This window comes from Vanacampus margaritifer, chromosome 19 (assembly GCF_051991255.1).
Source record: "Vanacampus margaritifer isolate UIUO_Vmar chromosome 19, RoL_Vmar_1.0, whole genome shotgun sequence".
Taxonomy (NCBI): Eukaryota; Metazoa; Chordata; class Actinopteri; order Syngnathiformes; family Syngnathidae; genus Vanacampus; species Vanacampus margaritifer.
This window is the reverse complement of record NC_135450.1, coordinates 3,364,552-3,389,914: the sequence shown is the minus strand read 5'-3', so window position 1 is coordinate 3,389,914 and position 25,363 is coordinate 3,364,552. Positions and strand designations below refer to the sequence as shown.

Here is a 25,363-nt window from a genome sequence, read left to right as displayed (position 1 = left end):
TTCATATTATATTTTTGAAATGTATGTGAATGTCTTCCTTCTGTGACTCTTAACAGCCCAAGAAGAAGAAGAATGTATCCCACGATGCTTTTGGCACCAAGTTTGGCCGTGTGCACATGCAGAAGCAGGATCTTTCTAAGCTTCAGACGCGGAAGATGAAAGGTCTGCGTAAGAGGAAAGGCGAGGTGGTTCATGGTGGCGAACAGGATGGAGAGTCTCCCAAAGTAGCAAAATTGGAGAACTGAGGTGTGGGATGGACAACTGGTTACTCAAGTCTTTACATCTACAATACTGTGCGGGTTTCTTTACCTGCATGCATAGTCACTAAGGTCCCATCACCACCTTTTACTGCCTTCATCGCGAGGAATTCACTTGCTTCCCAGACCAAGTGATTATCTCGGAGAAGGAAAGTATAAAAAAAGATAGAAATATGTTTAATCAAAATGAGTTTTTAATTTACCCAGTAACCTTACAATCTATTGTGTATTTTGTGTTGGGATGTTCCCAAGTATGTGAATTTTTGCAAACATATCCAACGTTGCCATAATACCGTTTAATTTACCATTTTATTCATTATGTTACCCTGTGCTAAATGTTATGCAAAATTAAATTAAAAAGCTTTGCGGGGTGATACGATTCTATGATAGATTATTTCAGTAAGACTATGATTCTGGTCGATATAGTATGGCTGCTGTAGACTCCTGCTTGATTTATGATTGTTTTTAAAACGTTTCAATTATGTCCAAGCTGTCTGTGCAAGGCCTGCTTTCTAGACTGGATGGGATCACGGAACAACAACAAAAAAACATAAGTTGTCAGACAGTAGAAACTAGAAAGCAATCTAAAAGTTGTATATTTCCCATTTAGTAAAAGAGGCAACGTAAGATGGCTGCCCTCTGGCCTCAGACACAAGGGGCCTAGTTGGGGGGGTGCACATGCTCGAATGCGGATATGACGTCACCTAACCAAGTTGTTGACTTCTTGGCTGAGAAGTGTGCTCGTATTTTTACTTCCTATTTATTAATTCATTTAGATTATGGCGGCTTTTGTTCGAACCGACGGGAGGATGGCGTGAGCCTGTTTTTATTTCCCAAAGATGCGGTTTTAAACAAAAACTGTGGTTGATATGGATTTTGCAGTTTTTTGATACAGTGATATGCCTACATGTCATACCAATTGAGGGGGGGTGGGCAAAGCTGGGCTTTGGCAAAATTCACTCCACTTACGCTTAGTAGTCCCCTTTATTTATCACAACTAGTATGATGAACCTATTGGAATTCATATAACATCTTTATGATATCAATACGATGTAATCTGAAACCTATTAGGATTAGGTAAAATCAGAAAGGGGCCACAAGGGTCTTTTTTTTTTCCTTCTTTTTATTGCTCTCTTTTTATTTTTATTTTGTATGTGCAGGTGTGTGTGATTGTGTACTCATTAATTCAACTAAAACCTATTAAAAATCCCATACCCTTCACCTAAACCGAAGACTTCAGAATCCCGCTAGAGTCGTGAAGTTGTCAGGAGACCCAAAGAAAGGATCAAAGAAAGGAAAGTGAAATCCAGCACCGACCAGACATCACCTACTACCCACCGGGTTACCAACCAGAGCCTTTCACCACCACCAGTGCCCTGCATGTGAATGATTCACCTGAATCTTGGACACTTCATTATTTTCTTTTTTATTATTTATTTTTGTGTAAACAGATATTTTGTTATTTCAGGCAGTCCGTTTTTCGCTTGCCTGGGATTGCACAAAATCCCCCCCAACTAAATATACTTTTATGAACCCTTCCACATAAAAAAAAAACTATTTAATTATCAAAACAGAGTATTTTAATGTACAAGAAAATTACCAAGAATTATGACTATGTTAATGACCAGGTCATGGGATGACTCATTTACAGAAATACCATATAAAACATTTTCCTTTGTCAAAAAAGAGACATTGGGCAATTTAGGGAATAACCAGCCGTACAAATCTTCCCAGAAGGTATTAACAAATAAGCAATGGTTTATACAGTAGTCTACTCGCGAGATGGGAGGAGCAAGATGGCCGCCCTGTGACTTCAATGGCTTACACTAGCGTGTATGGGCTCTCGGCTATCTAGTCATATATTCAGATCAGTGTTTTCTAACAAGGCTGGGTTTAAAATATCAATACATTGATATCGAATCGATATTGCATTTCATAGCCCAGTATCGATTAATATAACCATGTATCGATACTTTTCTTATGTAGTGCGTTTCATCGAAGCACATGTAAAACACGTTGTTTCTTGCCACACAGTATCGCGTAATGCAACGAGTGAACATAAACAATGGCATCACACAGGATCCTCCCAGAGATATAACATGGCCAAATGCAAGGCATATGGATGTCTGAATAACAAATGGAAAAACAGAGATAAGCACTATTTTTGTGTCCCTAAACCTGGTAATTCTCAACAAAAATTAATAGTGAAACAGTGGCTTCATAACTTGTGTGCAGGACACTCTATGAGAAATTTCCCTTTTGGCCGGTATTCGGTGGTTTGCGAGGATCATTTAGCTGAATTCTGCTACGAGAAGAACTTACAAGCGGCGCTATTGGGATACTTTGCTAAGAAGAAGCTCAAATCTGATGCAGTCCCAACACTATTTAGCGACCGACCCCAAAAGCCCAAAACGTAGACATCGGTTGGAGTCACAAAATAAGAAAAAGGTATGAAAATAATGTTACCATAAAAGCAGTGGTTATTTTTCTGAGATTGGTAACACTCCGAGTGTTATTTTGCTGGTTGTAAATAGGCAATTTTACCGTGTTTGCCTATATTAATGACGATTTTCCAACATTGCAGAAGCTCAGATTTGCCGTTGATAAGAGTATTATTAACTAGCTTGTCTTTCGTAGCGACAAAGTTAGGAGTCTGTGATGCTAACCGCTGAGCTAAAAGTTTGCGATACCAGTTTGTCTCGACGAGACGGCGAACACATCACGATTATGCAGCGACCGTGTACATTTGTTAGTCATGTGTGCTTGTAAATGTATATGCTTTGCAAAAAAATTATGTCATTAGTACAAGCTACACTGTCATAACGTGTATGTTGTCTAGTCGAGACGAACAGACCTCACTAGCACTTAGCTATTAGCAGCGCAAAGTCATGCCAACTTTGTCGCTACGAAAGACAAGCTACTTACTTACACTATCAACGACAGTTCGTAACTCAGAGCCTCTGGAATGTTGTGAAAATGTCATTAATTGAGACCCGTGTGTTGAAGTAAAAATGACCGCAAGGCCACGTGACTTCAGCAGCGTGAACCGGAAAGGGGGTCAACATAGAAGCGTGCTTGCAGACAAGCCATGCTAGTATTGCTTGTTTTGTTCTAGTTTATCTACGGGGGGAAAACAACATGTCGAGTAAACACAGCTGTTATGGAACTTGCTGAAACGACTCCAGATACTACGACCGTCCATATATGAAGGGTGTATTCTTTATTTGTTTTCCGAAGCCGAAAATTCAGAGGGATAAATGTGCGGGATCAACGCGTGCGGATGTCCAAAAGACCAGTGAAGCCTTTCACTTTCACATGTAGGACACATTTTGTTGGGGGTCATTCTCGCAGTCAGACATCCAGGCGTTTATGACGTCACCAACCACAGTAACGCGTCGCCATATTGAAAAGGGGACATAAAACAAGCAGTTGCTCTGTCGTGCATTGGATTACAAACTCGTCAAACTTCGGTCTTATTTGCGATCTGTTGTCCGTCGGAATGACTAAAAGTTGCTGTGTTGCGGGTTGTAAGACAAGGACGAATTCGGAGCCGCATCTGCAATTCTTCAATCTTCATTCTTCCTCGTGAGAAGGAAAGGAGACACAAATGGCTGAAAGCAATCAATCGAGAAACAGTGAAAGCAGGTGGTACCGTGGACGATTTTCGCCTGTGGGAACCTAAATCCAGGCACGCTTACGTTTGCAGCCAACATTGTATTACTGGTGAGTAAAAGTTTTATAGATTTTTTTTGCCCTAATCAGGTGCTAGGATTCAATAGACTAGGCAGTGGTTATTATTAGGGGTGTGCAAAAAAATCAATTCTCATAAGAATCGCGATTCTCATTTAGTACAATTCAGAATTGATTTTAAATGTCCCAAAATCGATTTTATTTAAATTATTTAATACTGTCTTGTCTTTGTCTGTGTGTGCCTTTATTTGGAGCGCTGTTCATGTTGTACCCGATTTGGCCACTTAGGGGCACTGTGGTTCCACACGGTCTAATATACTGTTAAGTTGTAGCCACATTAGAGAGTAGAAGGTAAAAGTCATGATCAAGTTATTCCAATAAAAGTTTTTTTTTTTTTGCAGTGTGGAGCCGTTCTTTTGAGTGATAAAAGTGCCGCGAGTAGCGCGCTTATTAGCATTAGCGAGTCAGACTGGAGTAGATCATTACAATTCCTAGCACATCTATAAAATGAAGCAAAAATCATTGTCAATAAAATCATTTTGAATCAAAAATCGTTCTTAATCAAAAATCGATTCTGAATCGAATCGCAGACCCAAAAATCGGAATTGAATCGAGAGACATACAAAGATTCCCACCCCTAGTTATTATTACCGTAACCGCCAACTCTCTCGTTAGCGTTATTTTGCCGTGAACTGCTATGATTGGTGAATCGCCAGAGCGATATATTATTGGCCTGGCGGGAATTGGTTATTTTGCCGTGACGTGAGTCATACACTGCGTGGTTCCTGCCTCATAACACCCAACTTTGTTCTACCGCGATTCACGGCAAAATAACGCTAGGAGGCAAATTGCCGGTTACGGCAAAATAACCACTTTGTATATACTACCAGTTTGCTCACTTCCACACAATACATATTTCATGTATTATTGCAAGTCATTGTTGTGGTTCCCAATTAAAAATCGTCACTTCTTTCTAGGTGCTAAGGTCAACATGGAGAACCACCCAGATTATGTACTCTCCATCTTCCCAAAGAAAGAAAATAAATAGTTCTGTCTCTGGGTGTAAGGTAGGTGGCACAATATGAGAGAACATCATGATGATCACGGAGATCTCAAACGGGTACATGACTACTATATCATGCAAGACAGGATACAGGATCTTGAAGTAATTTTATTTTATTTCTTAATGCATTACAGTTCCTGGCAGATGTTAACCCTTGAAGTGCCGACAAAGAGCATCTCTCAAAGCCTGCAGGTCTTCAACTCTAAATGAAACAGAACCTTGGTTTCATGATTAAATTGCCTCACAGGGAAAATATTCATCAAATCAACCCTCCTGTTTTTCATGCCAAATTTCCTAGACAAACCACAATTGTTGAATGTTTTGAGATCTTCCTCGAATCGCCAAATAACCTGCTACCCAGAGCTCGGTGCTACAGTAGCTACAAAAAACATTGTACAGTTAAAGTATTTGTTGCTTGCAATCCATTGGGAAATGTCACATTTTTGGCTAGTTGTTGGGGTGGGAAGGCTTCTGAATCTGTTTTTATTGATTCCAAGTATTACATGCCTGGTGACCAGATACTTGCTGACAGGGGGTGTATTTACCCTTCATGGGGACTTTGCTACTCATTGCAGCTGTGAACTTTTGACTCCAGCGTTTACGAAGGGTAAGAAACAGCTACATGCCAGGGGAGTAGAGATATCAAGGAAAATTTCCTCCGAGAGGATGCATGTCGAACGTGTTATATAAAATAGGTTTAGAGTTCTGAAAGGTACACTGCCAATTCGATGTGTGCAGAGTTTGAAAAATGAAGCGCTGGGATGTACTTTATCGAATTGCGATAAGATTGTGCGAGTGTGTGCCATTTTGAGCAACATTGGGCGCCAGCATTGTATATGATGAACAGTAAATTGAGATCATCTTACAAATCATTGTGATTTATTTATCGTATTTGATTTTGGTCATTACAGGTTGACCACTGTAACCGCACAGCATTTCTCCTTAATATTTTTAATAGTTTCTTAGTCAAAATCTCATTTAATCTGTAGATTTTTAACTGTTCTCTTTTCTACTGATGTACTGAGGGACTTGAAAGTCGCTTCCAATTCAAATGTATTTAAATTTTTGGGGAATCTGTCTTTTGATTGTTGCACGAGATTCGGTTTTTTTTGTTTTTAATTTACATGAATAAAGTCTTATGACAGTAAATGGTACCTCATTTGTTTTATCAGCTATTTCTTTTCTCTTATTATTTGCAATGGAACATAAAACATGATATAAAGTAAGTATAAATTTAATTGCACAAAGATTAGTAAGTAAATAAAAATTTAGTGCAAACACCATAAACAATATTTACATGCTATGTAAGCAAAAAAAAAAAATGCACACAAACTCACTTTGTTTTACCATTTTACCATTTTCTTGCTTTTGGCAGCCTTTTAAGTTTCAAACACACCAGGTGAAACCAGCTGTCGCATGAGTCACATCCCACCATAGGCCCTTCTTCTGAGGTGGTTTTACATACGCGATAAAGTGTTTGGCAGTGACTCGTGATAATTATAAGTCATGCTGAACGAGTTTTTATGAAAAAGATGCAAAACACAGCTGAAATATATTAATTTCGGGCAACGTTTGTCTAACGATGTTTACCTGCGCGTGCCCCCTTTTCAAAACGGCCAACACTTGATATGACGTCATGGTGACATCACGCCGACTGCGAGAATACATGCTCCGACAGAGGACAATTCTGATCCCTTGCCGGCCACCGCCGTCCTGAAGAGGTAAGCGATTTTCTTGTTCTTTTTTTCTGGGGGGGGCGTGTGGCCCTATCCCGACCACCGGACAACAATCATGAATGACGAGGAAAAATGCTAAAATGGCATTGCCACTGTTGTTTGGACCTGTCTTGCTTACCGCCTAATTTCCTATTTTTTTGGCTTTCATACAAATTGTGGCATGCTGTGACATGTATGAAAATGTATCTGTAGGTCCTTTTCTGAATTAAGGAAACAGTCTTATAAGCGGGAAGGATAAAATAATTGAAAGAATTTAGATATAGCGAGTGTTTTTGGTTGTGCCCCAAAATTTCCGAGTAGAATTGCGATCACTACACACACACTTGCGATCACTACACACACACACACACACACACACACACACACACACACACGCAATAAAAGTTTATCCCCAACAACTGTCAAAGACATAAGACAACCAGATACGACAGCAGTGTTTCCCACACCATGTTAATACTTGGGCGGGCCACATAAGTAAATTGGCCACCACCCAAGAAGTTTTCAAGAAAATGTATTAAAAAATATACACAACAAGATATACTACTGCATGTAAAGTTCGCCGTCACTCACTTGTGGATCGTGAGGCTGAAGAGACATAGTAACAGGACTAAGACCCACCTCCCGTCCAACACGCCTCCCATCCCCACTGCCGGAGTCCAACCACCCAAGTAGATTTGAAATCTGTGGGAAACACTGGACAGACAGGGCATATGGTGGTAAAGGAAGGATAGCTTGTTGGAAGTGGAGAATGTCAGTGTCACTTTACCTCTGGATCAGGTCGGCTCTTTTTCCCTGTCTTTTTCAGTCTTCTATCACTCAAACCATCTTTTCAATTGAACATTAGTATGTTTTTCCAACGTATATACCAGTGAATTTGGCATCAGGGACATCATCCTTGGACAGAATTAATAGGTTTAACTCAGTAGACATCTTGCTTGTAGACTTAGACATGCGTCTAGCACAGTGATGGGCAAACTCAGTCCTCAAGCGTCCTGCAGGTTTCCCTGCTGCAACACAGCTGATTCCAATCAACAGGATCGTTACCAAGCTTATGTAGAGCTTGCTGATGAGCTGATCATATTTCAGCCGTGTTGGAGAAGGGAAACATCCAAAACCTGCAGGACTCCGGCCCTCGAGGACCGAGGGTGCCCACTCCTGGTCTAGCATGACCGGCCTGCCGAGCTTGACCTTCTCGTTAGCATCATGAATATTAATTAAGTGTGGTGACGTGTATTGTGCGTGAAGAGTGTCTTCTGCCCAGATTTAGTCATAACTGTTTTAATTTCCTTATTTTCTCAGTAGAGCTTTATTCTGCGGATGTATCTTTGTGAGTGTTACAGCAATTTCTGCCAGGTGCAGTCATGACTGAAAAACCTCTATTCCACAACAATGGGCCATTGTCTGTGTTTGAATGATGTCTTTGAAGTCAATGTGTTTAAATGATGTCTTTGAAATCAATGTGTTTGAATGATGTCTTTGAAGCCAATGTTTTTGAATGATGTCTTTGAAGTCATATCTCATGTCCGGTGAACTCCGGGTGGGCTGTTTGCTGGGGGCTTTGTGGTGCCGCCCTTCAACATAGTATAAGAATGTTGTAAGTTCTTTGTAATCTTTGCACTTGTGAGAGGCTGCAGCCATTGTCTGTAACTCACTTGTGCCCGGAATATTCTGTAGAAATAAAAGCTTCGAAGTAACTGTTCATCGATCTCCAGCCTGTATTCAGATAACCAACATTCTCACTACCTGAAAGAAAACGAACACGCGGAGGAAAAGATCTGCCTCCACAACATGCGGCACGCCATTCAGCACAGCAATTTCTTCGTCTGAACAATTTGAGTCAGTCCCGCAATTTTCATTACCGGACTCTGAATCTCAGGACCTTTCTGTCTCAAATAAAATAACCCCGCTGGCCCATTTCTTCTTGACTTTCCACAGGATGCTCCATTTTTATCAATGACGGCAACAATCTTGCATATATCTCAATGGGAGCTTGTGGGTGCACAGTCAACTACTTGACGTTATGTCCGCTCCCAATATGACGCTGTGCATTAAAATCAAAGAGGGGGATTTCAGGCGTGCTGTTTTGGCAAATACAAGACTAGACACAAAGATAGTGTAGCGATTATTTGGGTTGCTGTAGTGGCGAACGAGAAATTTAGACGGTACTGAGGGGAGATGTAATTTCCTCAGCAACATCTGTGGGCACCACGTTGACTTTGCTTGCTTATAGGAGCAAAATAAACGATAAACATACTATTATCAAGTATTCATAATCTGAAGTTGCTACTTTAGTTAATCATCAAGTTATTTGCTTTAATAAGAGAATTACTAATCCACTCAGAAAACACAAATGATTCGGCAGAAATTGAATTTCTAGACAACAAATTTATTTAGTAAACACACACATATATCAGTCACAGCCTAACCTATTAATGAAACGGAATAAAAAATGTGATTCAAAGATAAAAAGAAAACATGCAACCTAACTAACTAAGATAAAAAGGGAATTGAAAAGGTTCCGCCTCTTCCGTGCGCTTGAAACAGACTTGGTCGACTGAGACCAAGCTTTTGGGATAGCATTTAATCATTTTTGATCAGAATTGACAAGCCGGATGCTTCATTTATCATTCTGAACACATTTCAAACATTACCGCGTTCATAAAGTTATTTAATCCGCTAAATTTACTAATTAGCTAAATTTAGGTGGCTACAGAAGTTACACAAATCATTCATTTGAGATAGACATACAGGTTGTGTACAAAGATAAACAATAGAACTTGATGTCAGTCAAGTACATAGAGTCCGTTTATGTCCCGAATTATGTAGACTTCAGATTAACTAGAAAAATTCCCGCGGAAATTTTGAATGGGACTGCTGACTCTTGCAAGGTGGAAAGACGCATATAGTACTTGTAGACATAGTAGTAGTAGTATAGTAGTAGCAAGTACTTGTAGTAGTAGTAGTAGTAGTAGTAAGTAGTACTTGTACTTGTAGTAATATAAGTAGTGCTTGTAGTTGTAGTAATTTTAATAGTAGTCAAATGGCCAAGATGGCCGCCGACCCAGGTGGGCGAGGGGGAGAGAGTCCTTCGCGTACCTAATCAATTTGCCAAGATGGCGGCCGACCCGGGTGGGCGAGGGGGAGAGAGTCCTTGGCGTACCTAAATAATTGGCCAAGATGGCCGCCACCCTGGGCAAGCAGAGTGGCGAGAATACTGGGCGTACCTAATCAATTGGCCAAAATGGCCGCCGTCCTGGGTGAGCAGAGTGGCGAGAATCCTGGGCGTACCTAATCAATTGGCCAAGATGGCCGCCGCCCTGGGCGAGCGGAGTGGCGAGAATCCTGGGCGTACCTAATCAATTGGCCAAGATGGCCGCCGCCCTGGGCGAGCGGAGTGGCGAGAATCCTGTGCGTACCTAATCAATTGGTCAAGATGGCCAATGATTTTTTTTTTTAAATGTATTTTTTATTTTTTATTTAAATGAGCTGAGCAGTTTAAAATTCAAACGGTTGAAATCGGTCAAGAAATGTGGAAGTTAATCATAATCAACATAAACTAAAAGTATCTTACTGTCCCTTTAAGAAACATTCACGCACACACATTGGAACTTTAACATGGACACAATCACGCACACACATTCAACACAAATGAATGAGCGACGCACACCTCGAACAAAAGCCTCTCACGACTTAACGGTTCAAGATGCAGATTCCAGAAATGGCTCGTTAGAACGGCAAGGGTTTGGGAAACGCGAGCATGTTCTAATTTTTTTAATCGGATGAAAAATGACCAAATGAGAGCAAGTTGAAAACTTATGAATTATAGAGAATGGAGAGAAAAAGTCTCCGGAATTTAACATGGAAAAGATAGCCGGGAGAGTCCGACTTCTCCTCGTTTAAAGTGAAAAATAAAGGTACTAAATGACACCTTAGCCAAATAAAGTTAGTTTGTCTGAAAGAAGACACTTGTGACTACAACATGTGAGAATTTGATGTCTAGTGAGCAAAGATTGTGGCCATGGTGATGAGTTGAAGTGAAACTTTTGGAAATAGATTTTTTGGTTCCCGCCACTCTGAGGCTAATTGCTCCACTGAAGCCGACGCAATACACACCAATGTTAAAAGGCTATTTGTCTCCCTTTGCTCACTGTCTTTGAATCCGCGCAGGGGGAGCTTTCATTCCTTAAAAAAAATTTCGACACTGAGCTAAAGATGGGGAAAAATTGCTACAAAATGAGGTAAAATTCATATCGGTCGGTTAACGTATGCGTGCGCAGCATGTCTTGGAAAAAGGTGCTTGATGTGTGATTTTCTCTTCCCAATGGGAAGTTAATTTGGGAGTTTTTTGGGAATAGCGTCGCCATGGTAACTGGGAATTCTTAGAAAAATAATAGCGCAGCGAGTCAGATCGAGCCGCATCGTTTGATATTTCATTTGTGCCGGTGCGATGTACGGTACGGGCCGCATTTTAGCGGAAAAATCGCTGGAATAATAAAAAAATAAAAAATAAATAAACCACTGTCCTAGGTAGAATAACAATATGTGCCTGCTTGCTTCGCAAGCAGCCGCTTCGCGGCGAAGCTGCTGCTCCGCAAGCAGTCCCATAACAATAATAACTAGAAAAATTCCCGCGGAAATTTTGAATGGGACTGCTGACTCTTTGGTAATGAGCTGAACAGTTTAAATTTAAACCACTGGAATCGGTCAAGAAATGTGGAAGTTAACCATAATGAACATCAACTAAAAGTATCTCACTGTCCCTGAAAATGTATTTCAAAAAATGTAAATGAGCTGAACAGTTTAAAATTTAAATGACTGGAATCGGTCAAGAAATGTGGAAGTTAACCATAATCTAAAAATATGTCACTGTCACTTTAAGCGCGCACACACATTTTTGACTTGGAGCCGTCACGCGCCCCACATTCCATTGAGATTGCATGAGAGAAGCACCCCTTCAACAAAAGCCTCTCACGACTTAACGGTTGAAGATACAGATTCAAGAAATGTCAGGGGTGTCCCTACAAGGTTACACAAATGGATTTTTTAAAAACGTTTATTTACCTTAAATACCGGGTGATGCACACAAACAGTGCCGCATACAGTAAGTAACACAGTAGCATCCCAGAACCTCTGTCTCTCTAATATTTTGTATGAGGGCAGACTTGGTCATTTCATTGGTTCACTGTGACGAGACTTGAAGCTCGGTCAGTAAAAATTCAAATACAAACTATTAAAAAATACTAAATAAATCATTAAAAGACAGAGTTCAAAGCATGGGGAAAAAGTAGCGGCTTGTATTTTTACAATACACAATATAAATACCTGCATGTTAAATAAATACACATTAGCCTATGTCAAACTACGAAATGTTACCTATAAATAAGTATATCTAAATTGTATACAGTAATTTCTGGCCTATAAGGACTATAAGCCGTACTAGCTAAATTTGGGGAATGCTCGAGTTTGTTACACATATAAGCCGCACCCGAATGTTACCGCAGCGGGGCTTCCCGCTACTTTCTTTTCCGTAATGAGTGTGCAAATTGTCTCGCTTTTGTTCTGTCTCTCCTACTATATTTGGGTTTACTTGGTTTGTTTTGCTCTGCTTGACGTTCTTGCGCTTCCTTTATAGTGTGCCCCCTTGTGATCTGATGGACAAGCTGCACCTTTGTATTAGCCGCACGGTTGAATGCAAGTGAAAAAAGTATTGGCTCATAGTCCAGAAATTACTGTATATAAATTAAATAAAAATGTTTAATACTAATGCTGCATTCACACCAAGCGCTGGGAACGCAGTGCGGCGCAGTGAAATCCGCACATTCATGACAAAAATCCTCACACTTGCATGTTTGCCAAAGTTGAAAAATGTGAACTTTTTTCGCATTTCGCCTCAAGGTAGCCAATCGGCTTCGAGTACCGGCTACGTCACACACAGGATCCTGTCTGTTGTCATCCAGAGTGCAACAACACGGCCAACCCGTGACGTAATGGTGAGCAAGGAAGTAGCATACAAGTGCTGGTAAGTGTATTTACTTGCTGTTGAACTATATCAGCAGTGTTTATCATCAATGCCAAAGTTATTTAGCGCAACTGCCGGCCGCCGGATTGCCACTAAAAAAGCGGAAGTGCTATCACGTACCTCAAAAACCTCTGGCTGCTGGAGAAAATAGTGCCCCAGCTGTATAGTCCCAGGAAAAAAGTAGTGGTAGTCGGCCCCAAGGGACACGCCGCCTCCTCTTCGGTGTGCGCGAATGCATGAATGAGCGGAAATCGTTCTAAAAAACTCTAGCAAAGGAAGCATTCCAGATCGCCGTGTCGGTTTTTGTGTGAATGTAGCATAATGTTTCGGATGGCCTCGTTTGGGTGAACTCTTCGGATTATAGTGATAATATCTAGTGTACCTGCATTATTAAATTTGGAAAAAGGAGACCCTTTTAAATATATTTAACTATTATATTTTGTTTAACTGTTATTGTGGGAATGCTGTTGTTTCTAACCTTTATTATTTCAGACACTTATTATTCCTCTCACCTTTTTTTTTTTTTAAACCACTGATTGTCACACCCACCACCTAAGTGGGGCGAAATTCACTCTCCGCATTTGACCCATCCCCCGATGGAGCGCTGAGCAGCCGCAGGAGCTGCACTCGGGAATCATTTGGTGATCTAACCCCCCAATTCCAACCCTTAATGCTGAGTGTCAAGCAGGGAGGCAAACGGGTCCCATTTTTACAGTCTTTGGTATGACTGGGCCGAGGATTGAACCCACAACCTCCCAGTCTCAGGGCCGACACTCTACCACTAGACACTGAGCTGACCATGCAATAACTCCCACATAATATTTCCGATTTACACCGTTCAAATTTCAACTCGCTTCAAAAATTCACACCTCCCGGGTTTTATATCGTCTGATTCCACATTACTTTCAAGTATTCGCACAATTTAACGTTAAATAGCAACTTTTCTCATTCATTTTCAATGGGACTGACACGCCCACTTTCATACATACAACTGATCATCATGACCAGCCGTCTGATACTGCTCAGTGGCACACTTGGTAAAGAGCATTAAAGGTCGCAGGTTCAAATCCCACCTCCGACTGTACATTGCAGGTTCAAATCCCACCTCTGACTGTACATTGCAAACATATCCATGGCTCATTATGCTAAATGATGTCCATGCTTACCAACTGACTATCATATCAGAAAATTGATAATAATTTCACTGAAATAATTTAAGCGCATGCATTCAAATCTTAGCATTCAGCCTTTTAGCATTCCCACGCAATTTCTGCAGAAATTGCACTTTGTCTAGTTATATATGTACATTTAGTTAACATTTGATACAGTGTATATTTTAACGTTTCGATGTAACGTTTAATATTTGGGTTTAACCATTTAAATTGACAAATACTTTTGTAAATGTGGAGTAAGGACTTGATGATGTAATGCTGTGACAAAAATAGAGGACACTGAATATCAGTGTTCAAAGACATTGATCCAGAGTCACATGTCCAAAACTTAAAATGTGTTGAGAATGATGTCACAAGGCTTTGTAGTTATAACCAGTCAGTTAATTAAAAAGGGGTGACTCAAGTCTTATGCCTACTTTTAGTCCATCCATTTTCTATGATACTATAGTTTAAGTAGAGTCTGGTCAAGACAATTTGAATAGTCAACTGAAGATATCTCAAGGCAAGCAAGTCTTGTGATTATTGTGTGAAAATGTGTGCAAGAACAACAGCAGACTATGAAGAAGAACTTCGTCGAACAAAAGAAGAGAAAAAACGTCAACTACTGGGAGTTGTTTACAAGCAGCCTCGAATTCGGTTACATAGAGCAGGTTTGTTCACTTTGTATGCTCGCATAGTTACTAGTTTCATTTCTTAACAATAGTCCTTACGTAATGTGTGAGCAAAATTGACTTGAACAATGAGCCGAAAGTTTATGCTTACCATTTATCTTTATTCACCGTAATGAAGACACACTTGTTATCATTACATTTTTAATAGTATCATTAGTATACAGTAATAGCCTTACTGTCACAATATCAATAAAAAAATACCAAATGTCCTTGGTAAAAAAATTGCGTCTGTGTAGGTCATGGTAAAAGATTGAATCAAAGTTACTGGATTGTTGAATTTGGGGTGCATGCCTGCCCACCGTTCACTTTTACTCTTTTTCTTTTTCAATTTTATTTCGAACATGTATATAAAGAAAAAACTGACTGATTACAAAAGTACATGTGCAAAGACAAAATATACAAAACATATAGAACAACAAACGCATTAAAGCAACAAAAGCAATATAAGAAATGTTGCCCAGCCAATTATGTCTGGCTTTATACACAATTGTACAGTATTGAGATTCACAATATCAAAGAACTTTACAGTTTTAGGTTAATATAATAATAAATAATTTAAATATGGTAATATTAGAGAGCAGTACAGAATGGGTAATGATTTCTGGTTGAGAAAATGTTGGAATTTTGTCAGAATGGAGATGCTTTTAGAAAGTTTGGATCCAATATATTTAATGTGTGGTTTCCAGCAGATTTTATTATCAACCATTACCCCCAGGAATTTTATCTAATTTACTCTTTCTATATCTACAGATTCAATTTGCAATCTTGCGCAGTTCCATCTTTTATCATTACCAAACAACTAATTTTGTCTTGTTTAAATTTATCGATAACTTGTTTTTATCAAGCCATGTTTTTACTTTCTTAAATTCTGAGGCAATTGTATTCAAAATAAGCTGCATTTTCTCACCAGAAACTAATATAAGAAAAATACATTGTGTCATCTGCAAATAACACAAACTTCAATAAATGAGACACATTGCACAAATCATTAATATACAATATAAACAGTTTTGGCCCCAACACCACATATGTCCAAACATTTTGATTTAAATTCCCCCCAACTCCACAAACTTTTGTCTTTCTCGTAAATAACTTCTGATCCAATTCACGGCTGTATCCCTAATACCATAACGCTCCAATTTACTAATCAATATATCATGGTTTATAATATCAAATGCTTTTTTGCAGATTAGCGAACAGTCCTCTTGTAAGTTTCTTTTTCTCTATGGAATCAGTAATTTCTTCAGTAAGCTCTGTTACAGCTAGTGCAGTTGACCGTTGTGTTCTAAATCCATACTATCAGAAAGTATATTATGTTTTTTTATGAATTTATCTAACCTGTTATTGAAAAGTTTTTCCAGAATTTGGGAGAATTGTGGTAGTAGGGAGAAAGGCCTGTAATTTGTGAACTTGTATTCGTCCCCAGCTTTGTAGAATGGAATAATTTTTGTAGTTTTCATTTTATTCATATATTAAATTGTCCAGTGCGAAATGATAAGTTGGCGATGTACGTAAGTGGTTTAGAAATTCCCATAACTACCTTTTTGTCAGAAGGGTGGAGTTTGGTGAAGGACCCAAATGCAGGGAGCAAAAGCAGCCAGGCAAGGATGCAGTTAAAAAGGCGATTTAATTAAGAAAAAGGCAAACAAGGTACTTGGCGAAAATAACAAAATCAACAATATCCAAAAACACAAGTCAAAGCAACAAACCAAACAGGAACACTGCAAAGCAAGGAAATGATGACGACAGGACATGGCATGGGTGTGACCGCGACAATGACTCGACAAGGGCTGAATGAAAGCAGGGAACTAAATACGATACGATACGATACGATATACTTTTATTTTCCCCGTGGGGAACTTTTTCCTAGACTCCATCCAGCTGCAGTTTACAGTAAAGAGAAAACAACAGAATAGAAAGAGATAAAATTAAAATTAAATAAATAAGAAGTGCAGCAATAAGTAGAAGACTTCCCAGAAGTCTTCACAGAAGTATACATGTGTAGAGAAGTACATTGCACACACCCATATACACACACACACACTCCTATATATATATATATATATATATATATATATATATATATATATATATATATATATATACATATACATATACACACACATGAGTATGTACACAACATTGCACCATATATATATATATCTTATTGCACTGAGTTAATGTCGGTTGTTAAGCAGTTTGATGGATGTCGGCAGGAATGATTTTTTGTAGCGATTCAGCCTGGTTCTGGGGGCCCTGAATCTCCTGCCGGAAGGCAGTAGCTGGGACTCATGATGCAGAATGTGAGTCGGGTCATTAAAAATTTTCTGTGCCAGTCCGGTGACGGACCGCTCATAAAGCATCTGTAGGGAAGGATGATTCCTGACCCCCATGATCTTCATGGCAGTCCGCACCAGACCGGCAATCTGTGACTTTGACTGCACAGTCAGGTTGCCGTACCAGGCCGCAATGCCGTATCTGATGATACTTTCCAATGCAGCCCGGTAGAACAACAGCATGATCCTCTGCTCCACTCCATAGACCCTAAGTCTGCGTAGGAAGTAAAGACGCTGTTGGAGTTTGGAGCAGAGACTTCCAACATGTACCCTCCATCTGAGTGTGTTGTCGATGTGGACCCCCAGATACCTGTATGAACCCACCTGGCTGATGTGGTTGCTTTTAATGACGACTGGCCTGTGGTCACCAACAGTTTTTGGATCAAATATCACCTCCTCTGTCTTCCCCACATTGAGCACAAGATGATTCCGGTCACACCACTGGACAAATTTCTCTATTTCTGAGAAATAGTCCAGTGGGCTACCGCCGGCCTGCAGCAAGCTGACGATAGCTGTGTCATCAGAGAACTTAATGATAAAGTTCTCTGGGTGTGATGTCACACAATCATTTGTGTACAACGTGAAGAGGACCAGGGAGCTGACGCAGCCCTGTGGGGCGCCTGTGTTTATCAATCTGGGTTCCGAGAGGGAGCTGTTGACCTTGACTTGCTGTGTGCACTGTGTCAGGAAGGAGTGATCCCACCTCGAGATGTACGGGTTCACATTCATCTCCTTCAGTTTACCCAAAAGCAGGTGCGGCTGCATTGTGTTGAACGCTGAGCTAAAGTCAACGAACAACACACGTGCATAAGCTTTCGGGCCGTCTAGATGTTTGCTGACCAGATGTGTGATGCTGTTGATAGCATCGTCAGTGCCGCGACCCCGCTTGTAGGCAAACTGAAGGGAGTCTAAGTGTGCATCCACCTCCCCCCTGAGCCGAGTCACCATCAGCCTCTCGAAACACTTCATGACAATGGAAGTTAGAGCCACAGGCCTGAAGTCATTATTGACCACAGGACATTGTTTTTTACCGGGGTGATTACTGATTTTTTCCAGAGACTGGGAATGGAGTGTGAGTCCACAGATCTCTGGAAGATGGGCTGCCATGCTGCTGTGAGCTCCTCTGCACAGGATTTTAGCAGAGGGGCAGATATCCCATCCGGTCCTGAGGCCTTTTTTGTGCAGACAGACCTAAAAGCAGATTGGACATCATGGGGATGAATCACCACCCTTGAGTCCTGCTCATTCACTGAAATGGACCTCAGGACCTCCCCACATTCAGAGGAGAAGTCCTGGGTTTCGAATCTTAAATAAAAGTCATTCAGCTCCCTTGCCTTCTGGAGGTCATTTAGGGTGCTGAGACCTTTTTGAGCAGGAGTCAAGTTGGTGATCCTCCTCATGGTGTCCCACATTTTCTTGGAGTTGTTAGCAGCAAAGTGTTGTTCTATAGTCTCTTTGTGCTTCCTTTTTGCTTTTTTAAGCATGTGTTTGAGTTCTTTTTGAACCAGTTTGAGCTGGGCTCTGTCCTGGTTCTTAAATGCCCTTTTTTTGCGGTTAATACAGTCTTTAACCTCTTTAGTAATATACGGTTTGTTGTTGGGGTAAACAGTTATTTCCTTTGTTGGTATGATGTTGTCCACACAAAATTGAATATAGTCAGTTACAGTCACAGCAGGAGTATCCACATCCAGCCCATGAAAGATATTCCACTCCGTGCATAGGAAACATCCTTTAAGGGTCTCAATGCTGTCATGAGACCAGATTTTAACAGTCTTTCTCTGTGGTTTGCTGCGTTTGAGAGCTGTTTTGTAGGTTGGGATGAGGTGAATTGTGTTGTGGTCTGAGTTGGAGGGGGGGGCTCTATTCACATATGCGTTCTTCACGTTCCCAAAGCATTTGTCCAGGACTCTGTCTCCCCTTGTTCCACATTTTACATACTGATGAAAACCCGGGAGAGACAGCTCCAATTTGCAGTGGTTGAGGTCTCCTAAGATGAAAACCGGGGCATCCGGGCACCGTCGCAGTTGTTGTTGAATGCAGTCGGAGATGAAGGCGGCGGCGCTGGCGTTCCCAAAATACACGCAGTGACGAGACAATTGATTGGGTAACACCAGGGATGACAAGCACAGGAGGACATGATAAAACTTGACGAGACATTGACAAAGGGAGACACACTAGGAAAACATGACCAATAAAACAAACCAAAACACAGACCATGACACTTTTTCACTGTTTTCATATCAAGTTGATCACAATCAGTAGATGTTTTTATCTTTACGATTATTAACAATATTAATTACTTATTTTTCTTTGACAGGACTGAGAAACATTGAACTTAAATTTCTTTCAATTATGTTGGTGTGTGTATTATTTGCTGTATCAGGATCAGGATGTATTTTTTGCTAGATTTGGTCCCACATTTGTAAAAAATCTGTTGAACTTGTCTACAACATCCAACATATTGTTGATGTGTATGCCTTTTTTCTTTTCTTTTTTCTTTTTTTTTTATAAAATTGGGTGGATAGTTATTCTGAGTTAGTCTGGTGCCATTCCTAATCACATCATTAAATATATTCCAAATACCTTTAATGTTGTTTCTATTATTTTCTAGTAATTTTGTATAATATTCTCTTTTACGTATTCTCATAATACTAGTCAATTTATTCTCTCTATATCTTTTTCTTTGTATACTAAATTCCAGTCCTGATCCAGCAAATCATTTTTAAAAGCCTTCAATGGCTTCCTCAGTCCTGACTCGTCTGTATTGTGTTGTTATCCTGATTATTTTTTGTGTATTTGATATCATATATTGTGAATATAGGCAAGTGGTCACTAATGTCATTTATCAATACTCCACTTATCATATTGGTATTGGTATTGAAAGAGGAATAAAATTATTTTGTCCTCTTTGCGTGTTCGAAAAGACAGATTTAATGTAAGAAAAAACACCTTTGCAAAAATGATTTAATAAAAAAAGGTCAGAGATCTCTGGACATTCATTACAGACTCCAATTGCTTCACTTAAACAGGTGGAATTTCAGAGCGTCGAATGTAGCTCTTCCGCATGTACAATGGCTTCTTATAGTTAAAACCGACCGCCTCTCTTTCATTTGTAGACAAAACATACTCTCTGGGTACTTTTCCATGAGCGATGGCGAAAACATAGTCAGGAGTGCGTGTTCGAAAACAGATTCTGTTCTCAAGGACTAAATGTGTTTTCGCACAAAGCGCTGAGAAGGAACTTTTTAGACTAAATAGTATGTCCCACCTTAAGGTCAGATTATACCGAAATCAACACCACTTGCTCTGCACAGGACACAAAACATTTCGACAAGGTTAATACTGAAGAATTAAAATGTTAATAATGTGTAACAATGGTTAATATATGAAATGAAGAATTAAAAATGTTACAATATCTATCAGTATCCATGACATTAGTGAGTATGTTATCTATTAATGTTGCACAGTGAGTAGTGATTCTGTTAGGTCTGGTAATTCTGGGAAAGAGGTTGAAGCTATATACTGTATTAATAAACTCTTCGGTCACTTTGTGATTGTTTGGGTTAAAAAAAATCTCCACAAATGAACACATCTTTTTTCTTAGTTTCTGTGTAATTTTTTTCCGTCCAGCTTTTACACATATCAATATTGGAGCCTTTGGCTCTATATATGCAACTTACATACACATTCTTTCTTTTTTCCATTTTTATTTCTATTGTGACACATTCCAACAAATTATCCACCACCAATGTCATCCTTTCTACTAACTTAAATTAAAATTTCTTATCCAAATATAAAGCCAGCCCACCTCCATTCTTATTTACTTTGTTCTTGTGAATCATTTCATACCCTTCCAATTCAAAATTCATACCTCTCTCATCCTTCATCCAAGTTGCTGTTACTGCAATTATATTGAAAGGATGTATAAACTGGCTTAAGTATTGTTTTATGTTATGGAAATTAGCATATAAGCTTCTACTGTTAAAATGGATCATTGAAATTTTATGTACAGAGTCCACAGTATTGTTGTATTGGTCTTCTGTGTAATACTTGCAGCTATTGTTGAAGTTATGGTAAAAGTTGTTTACTGGATCAATGTCATTTTCCAAGTCATGTGAATAGTGTTCAGTGTATTGAAATGTATTTATTTCCAGTTCATTATGTTCCACCAGTCTTTGTGTTAAACAACTAGTCCAGGAATGTGATTTGTTTATTGTCATGCGAAGTGTAAGTGATTTGGAGTTACCTTGTTGGAGTCCTCACATGATTAGTTGATAATGAGTGGTTTCGGTGTGCTGGCGCGGGGTTGAATAATCAGTTTATCTTGACGCAGGTAAGCAATGCCTCATCTCTCTCTGGCTGCTCTCAACTCAGGCATCAGTTCCCTGCTCTTCTTTCGGACCGCCTCTGTATAATCCTCATTGATGTAAATCCTCGATCATTTGAGAAGCTTGTTGTAGTATATTTGCTCGAACTTCAAGCCTCATTAGCTTTACAACTACAGGCCAAGTTGGTCTTTCTCCTTCAAATTTTCCGGTGCGGTGAGCTTAAAACCTTTTTTATTTTTTCCTCTATTCCAGCCCAAGTTTCTCCTGGTGTCTCAGGGATCCCATCAAACACCAAGTTGTTCCTTCTTGATTGCCCTTCCAAATATTCAATTTTGTCTGTGATAACCAGCAGACTGTCACAGACTTTGAAAACATGAGTTTGTATTGATCTGTAGTACTTATCTTGTTTTTTACTGTCCGCTTTTAACTCATTTGTTCCCCAAAACGTAAATATGTTCTATTTTAAATGTTTTTTTGAGTGTCCCAAAGACATATTTATATGTTTTTTTTTATGCTAGCGCATACAGAAGGCTTTGATACAGCCTCTCAACTGCATACAAAGGTTGTAGAAATGGTAGTAATTACACAAACGGCCAGCAGTTGTCAGCAGAGCAAAGGAGATCATCCAGGACCATGTTGGAAAAAAACCTAAATTACTCACAATTCTAAATAGATTCGTGAATAATGATGAAATTTAGCTATATTCTAATGCTAAATGCTGCAAAACGGAAACAGATAGAAATATACTTTTTTTCCTGATGAAAGAAGAGACTTTAATCTTTCCATGTTTTTAAAGCAATTGAACACAATATTCTGTGGGCCTTGCAAAATCAGTCAAAATCCAGTAATACGGCAGTGAAGGGGATTGCTTCTGTGAAAATGGCTGGGAGTGAATAAGTTAAATCATCCACCTCCTTTTGCGTATATTGAAGACTTGTTTTAATTTCCTGTAATTCCTTTGTAAATGCATCCAGTCTATTGTTTATTGAGTCCATGATTGTTAAAAACAAAACTTTTAAAGTTATCCTGTTGTTGCCGGAGAAGTGTCATGAAGTGTCTTTTTGTTTCTGTAGCAGTTCATTTACCTGATTAGCGAGACAAATTCTTCATCTGCTTTCATATCCGTTTTTGTGTCCGCTTTCTTCAGCGGCATTTTTGTTGCTCCTGTCAGTTTGTTTTTCCGACCAGCTCATACTATCTCACGTTCACTCTCTTGCTCGTACCGTGCCGGTGTCGGTACCAGATGTGATTGGGCTACCAGATTGTATCGGGCTCGCCTACCGATGGCATCACGGTACAGGATTGGCTGGAGATTATCCGTTTACAATTGTTCAAAAATTATTTTAAAAAAAATTAAAATATCTGTTTTACGTCAAAACATTGGAAAGAAAATATTAAATATGTCATTTAAATAACAAAATGTATGGACTGAAACCTAACTTAAATAAACCTAAGAATATAAAAGGAGGATAATTGAAGATTTAATAAAATAAAATAGATTGTTTTACGTCAAAACATTGGAAAGAAAATATTAAATATGTCATTTAAATAACAAAATGTATGGACTGAAACCTAACTTAAATAAACCTAAGAATATAAAAGGAGGATAATTGAAGATTTAATAAAATAAAATAGATTGAAGCGTCGTCGAGCTTGCCGATGGCATCAGTGCAGCAGCGCTAACGAAATGCGTGATTCAGACGTGTTCATTTCGGTTTGCATTTGCAATCTAAACTGACAATATTTGTCACATCTCGGCCAATTAAATTTGTGTAATTATCATTTATTCAATCTATTTTATTATTTATTCAATATATCTTGCTTTTATATTCTTAGGTTTATTTACGTTTTTACAATTTCAGCCCGTACATTTTGTTATCTAAATTTTATCTTTAATATTTTCTTTCCAATGTTTGTCGTCAATGGGCTCTTTGCACAAATCCATTACTTCCTGAACTCAATACCACTCCTTCATTTCCTGTCTTTGATGATTGGACAAACTGATTAATCCAGTTGTGTCTGGCCATAGTCGTCGTGGTTACGGAGGTCAGGCACACCTGGATTAATCAATTTGTCCAATCATGAAAGACAGGAAATGAAGGAGTGGTATTGAGTTCAGGAAGTAGTGGATTTGTGCAAAGAGCCCATTGGATAATTTCTAGCCATTCCTGTAGCATGACATGTTTGTTAGGCGACCCCGATACAATCTGGCCAGGCCGATCACCGTCACCGGCCTGCACGCCCCGTGTCACTCGTGCGGGCCAACTTCTCGCTCCCCGCCCGTCCTCATGCTGCTTCTGGTTGTTACCCAGCATCCAAGATCAGGATCCAGAACTTGCTGGCAGTCGTCGGGAGAAAACCCAGACTAAGTTCCACAATGTCTATGTGGCGGCAGCATGAGCGTGGCAGTGTAAATAAAATGAATACTTTTACAGTACTTTGATAAATTTCCCCTAAACGGCTTCCTTACTTGTGACTACAAAATATGTGGTATGAATACCCGTCTTGTATAAAGTACCTCAAAGGGATTTTTTCAGTTAAAGGAAATGAATTGTGTCAATGCGCATTCACACTTACGTTATTCGGATTCTTTAGTAGTTGTTTTTTTCTTTTTAATTCTCCTCACTTTTTTAAAAATCTTTATTTAACTCCCGCATACAGCATCCGATTTTCAGCGTTCCAATTTCAACTTACTCCAAAAATGTACGGGACCTTATTTTAAAATCTGATCCGCATTTAAGTGACATTTGTAAGGACTGCACTTTTTGGATGTGCGTTCCCCCCAGAAACATGAGGGGGGGGGGAATCTATAAACAACACACAACGTCAAAGTTACACATGAGACTTGACTGAAGTTTAATAAACCATGTGTGTTTGTTTCCTTTGTATTTTAGACGTCAACAAAGGTAGTCCTGAGCAGCAGAAGCCTGAGCCCCCTCACATTAAAGAGGAAGAGGAGCTAGTGGTGCCCTGCATTAACGTGGAACCAGAGACCCCCCATATAAAGGAGGAGGAGGAGGAGCTAGAGCTCGTACACGTTAAATAGGTCAATGAAGCCTTCAATTTTCAAGAGTCTTTGACTCTTTTTGGTAAATAAAATACAGAACTTCAATCAATGATTGTGTTTAATATCAATCATATTTAGGCACCTACTCTAACTACGAGCATGTTAGGTAGATTCGATTTTGAAGTGAGGGGGTGGGGGTGGGTAGATTTTTTGTTTTTGTCTTGAAAAATAGAACTTAATTGTCACAATATTAGGGCTTTATAAAAGACATAATACTACTTAGTACTGGTAATACAATTGCTTAATACCAATACTTCTGAACGTCTTCCTTTGAGATTGATGATCTTAGAGACTGTAGCGGTGTCCATCCATTTTCTTTACCGCTTGTCCTCACAAGGGTCGCGGGGGTTGCTGGAGCCTATCCCAGCTGGCTTCGGGCAGTAGGCGGGGTACACCCTGAACTGGTTGCCAGTCAACTGCAGGGCACACAGACGAACAACCATAATCACAATCACACCTATGGACAATTTGGAGTGTCCAATCAACCTGCCATGCATGTTTTTGGAACGTGGGAGGAAACCGGAGTACCCGGAAAAAACCCATGCAAGCACGGGGAGAACATGCAAACTCCACCCAGGAAGGCCGAAGCCCGGACTCGATCTCACGTCCTCTGCACTGGGAGGCGGACGTGCGAACCAGTCAACCACGTGCCGCCACAGTAGCAGTGTATTTTTATTTATTTTATTATTTTTCAAATAAACGATCTAAAAATCAAAAGCTTCTAATTCGTCCACAACTCCTCCGCCTCCTTTTCTCCTCAGCGATCTTAAGGCCTTTTCACACTCCACTTAGCAGAGCACAGTGCGCTATCAACCACCCCATTTATTGTTTGTGCTGCCGAGGTGAGACAAAACGGCAAACATGCTCAATTGGACTATATGGACAGCCAACTCGATACATATTTCCAGTGGGAAGGCCAGATTCTATGATAGTAAGTAACCGCTATCAATATATTAAAAGCTACTGCGGTGCTAGGACCTCTTTCATTAAATATATGGTAACCTGCGCTTGTGTCACCAGTTTA

At 39.7% G+C, this 25,363-nt stretch overlaps 1 protein-coding gene and 1 long non-coding RNA gene across 2 annotated transcripts in view; both read left to right on the top strand.

Annotated features, from left to right (window-relative positions):
• rpf2 (ribosome production factor 2 homolog) overlaps positions 1-636 on the top strand; it is a 17,135-nt gene extending 16,499 nt beyond the window's left edge. Inside the window, exon 10 of the mRNA XM_077552561.1 lies at positions 57-636. Within this exon, the coding sequence (XP_077408687.1) occupies positions 57-245 (189 nt within the window). The 3' untranslated portion in view covers positions 246-636. The remainder of the gene's footprint in view (positions 1-56) is intronic.
• A 13,681-nt stretch (positions 637-14,317) lies between these two features.
• Positions 14,318-24,384, top strand: LOC144039533 (uncharacterized). Its single transcript, XR_013289476.1, has 2 exons — positions 14,318-14,587; positions 24,167-24,384. It is a non-coding gene; the product is annotated as an uncharacterized LOC144039533 (long non-coding RNA).
• Positions 24,385-25,363: the final 979 nt, after the last annotated feature.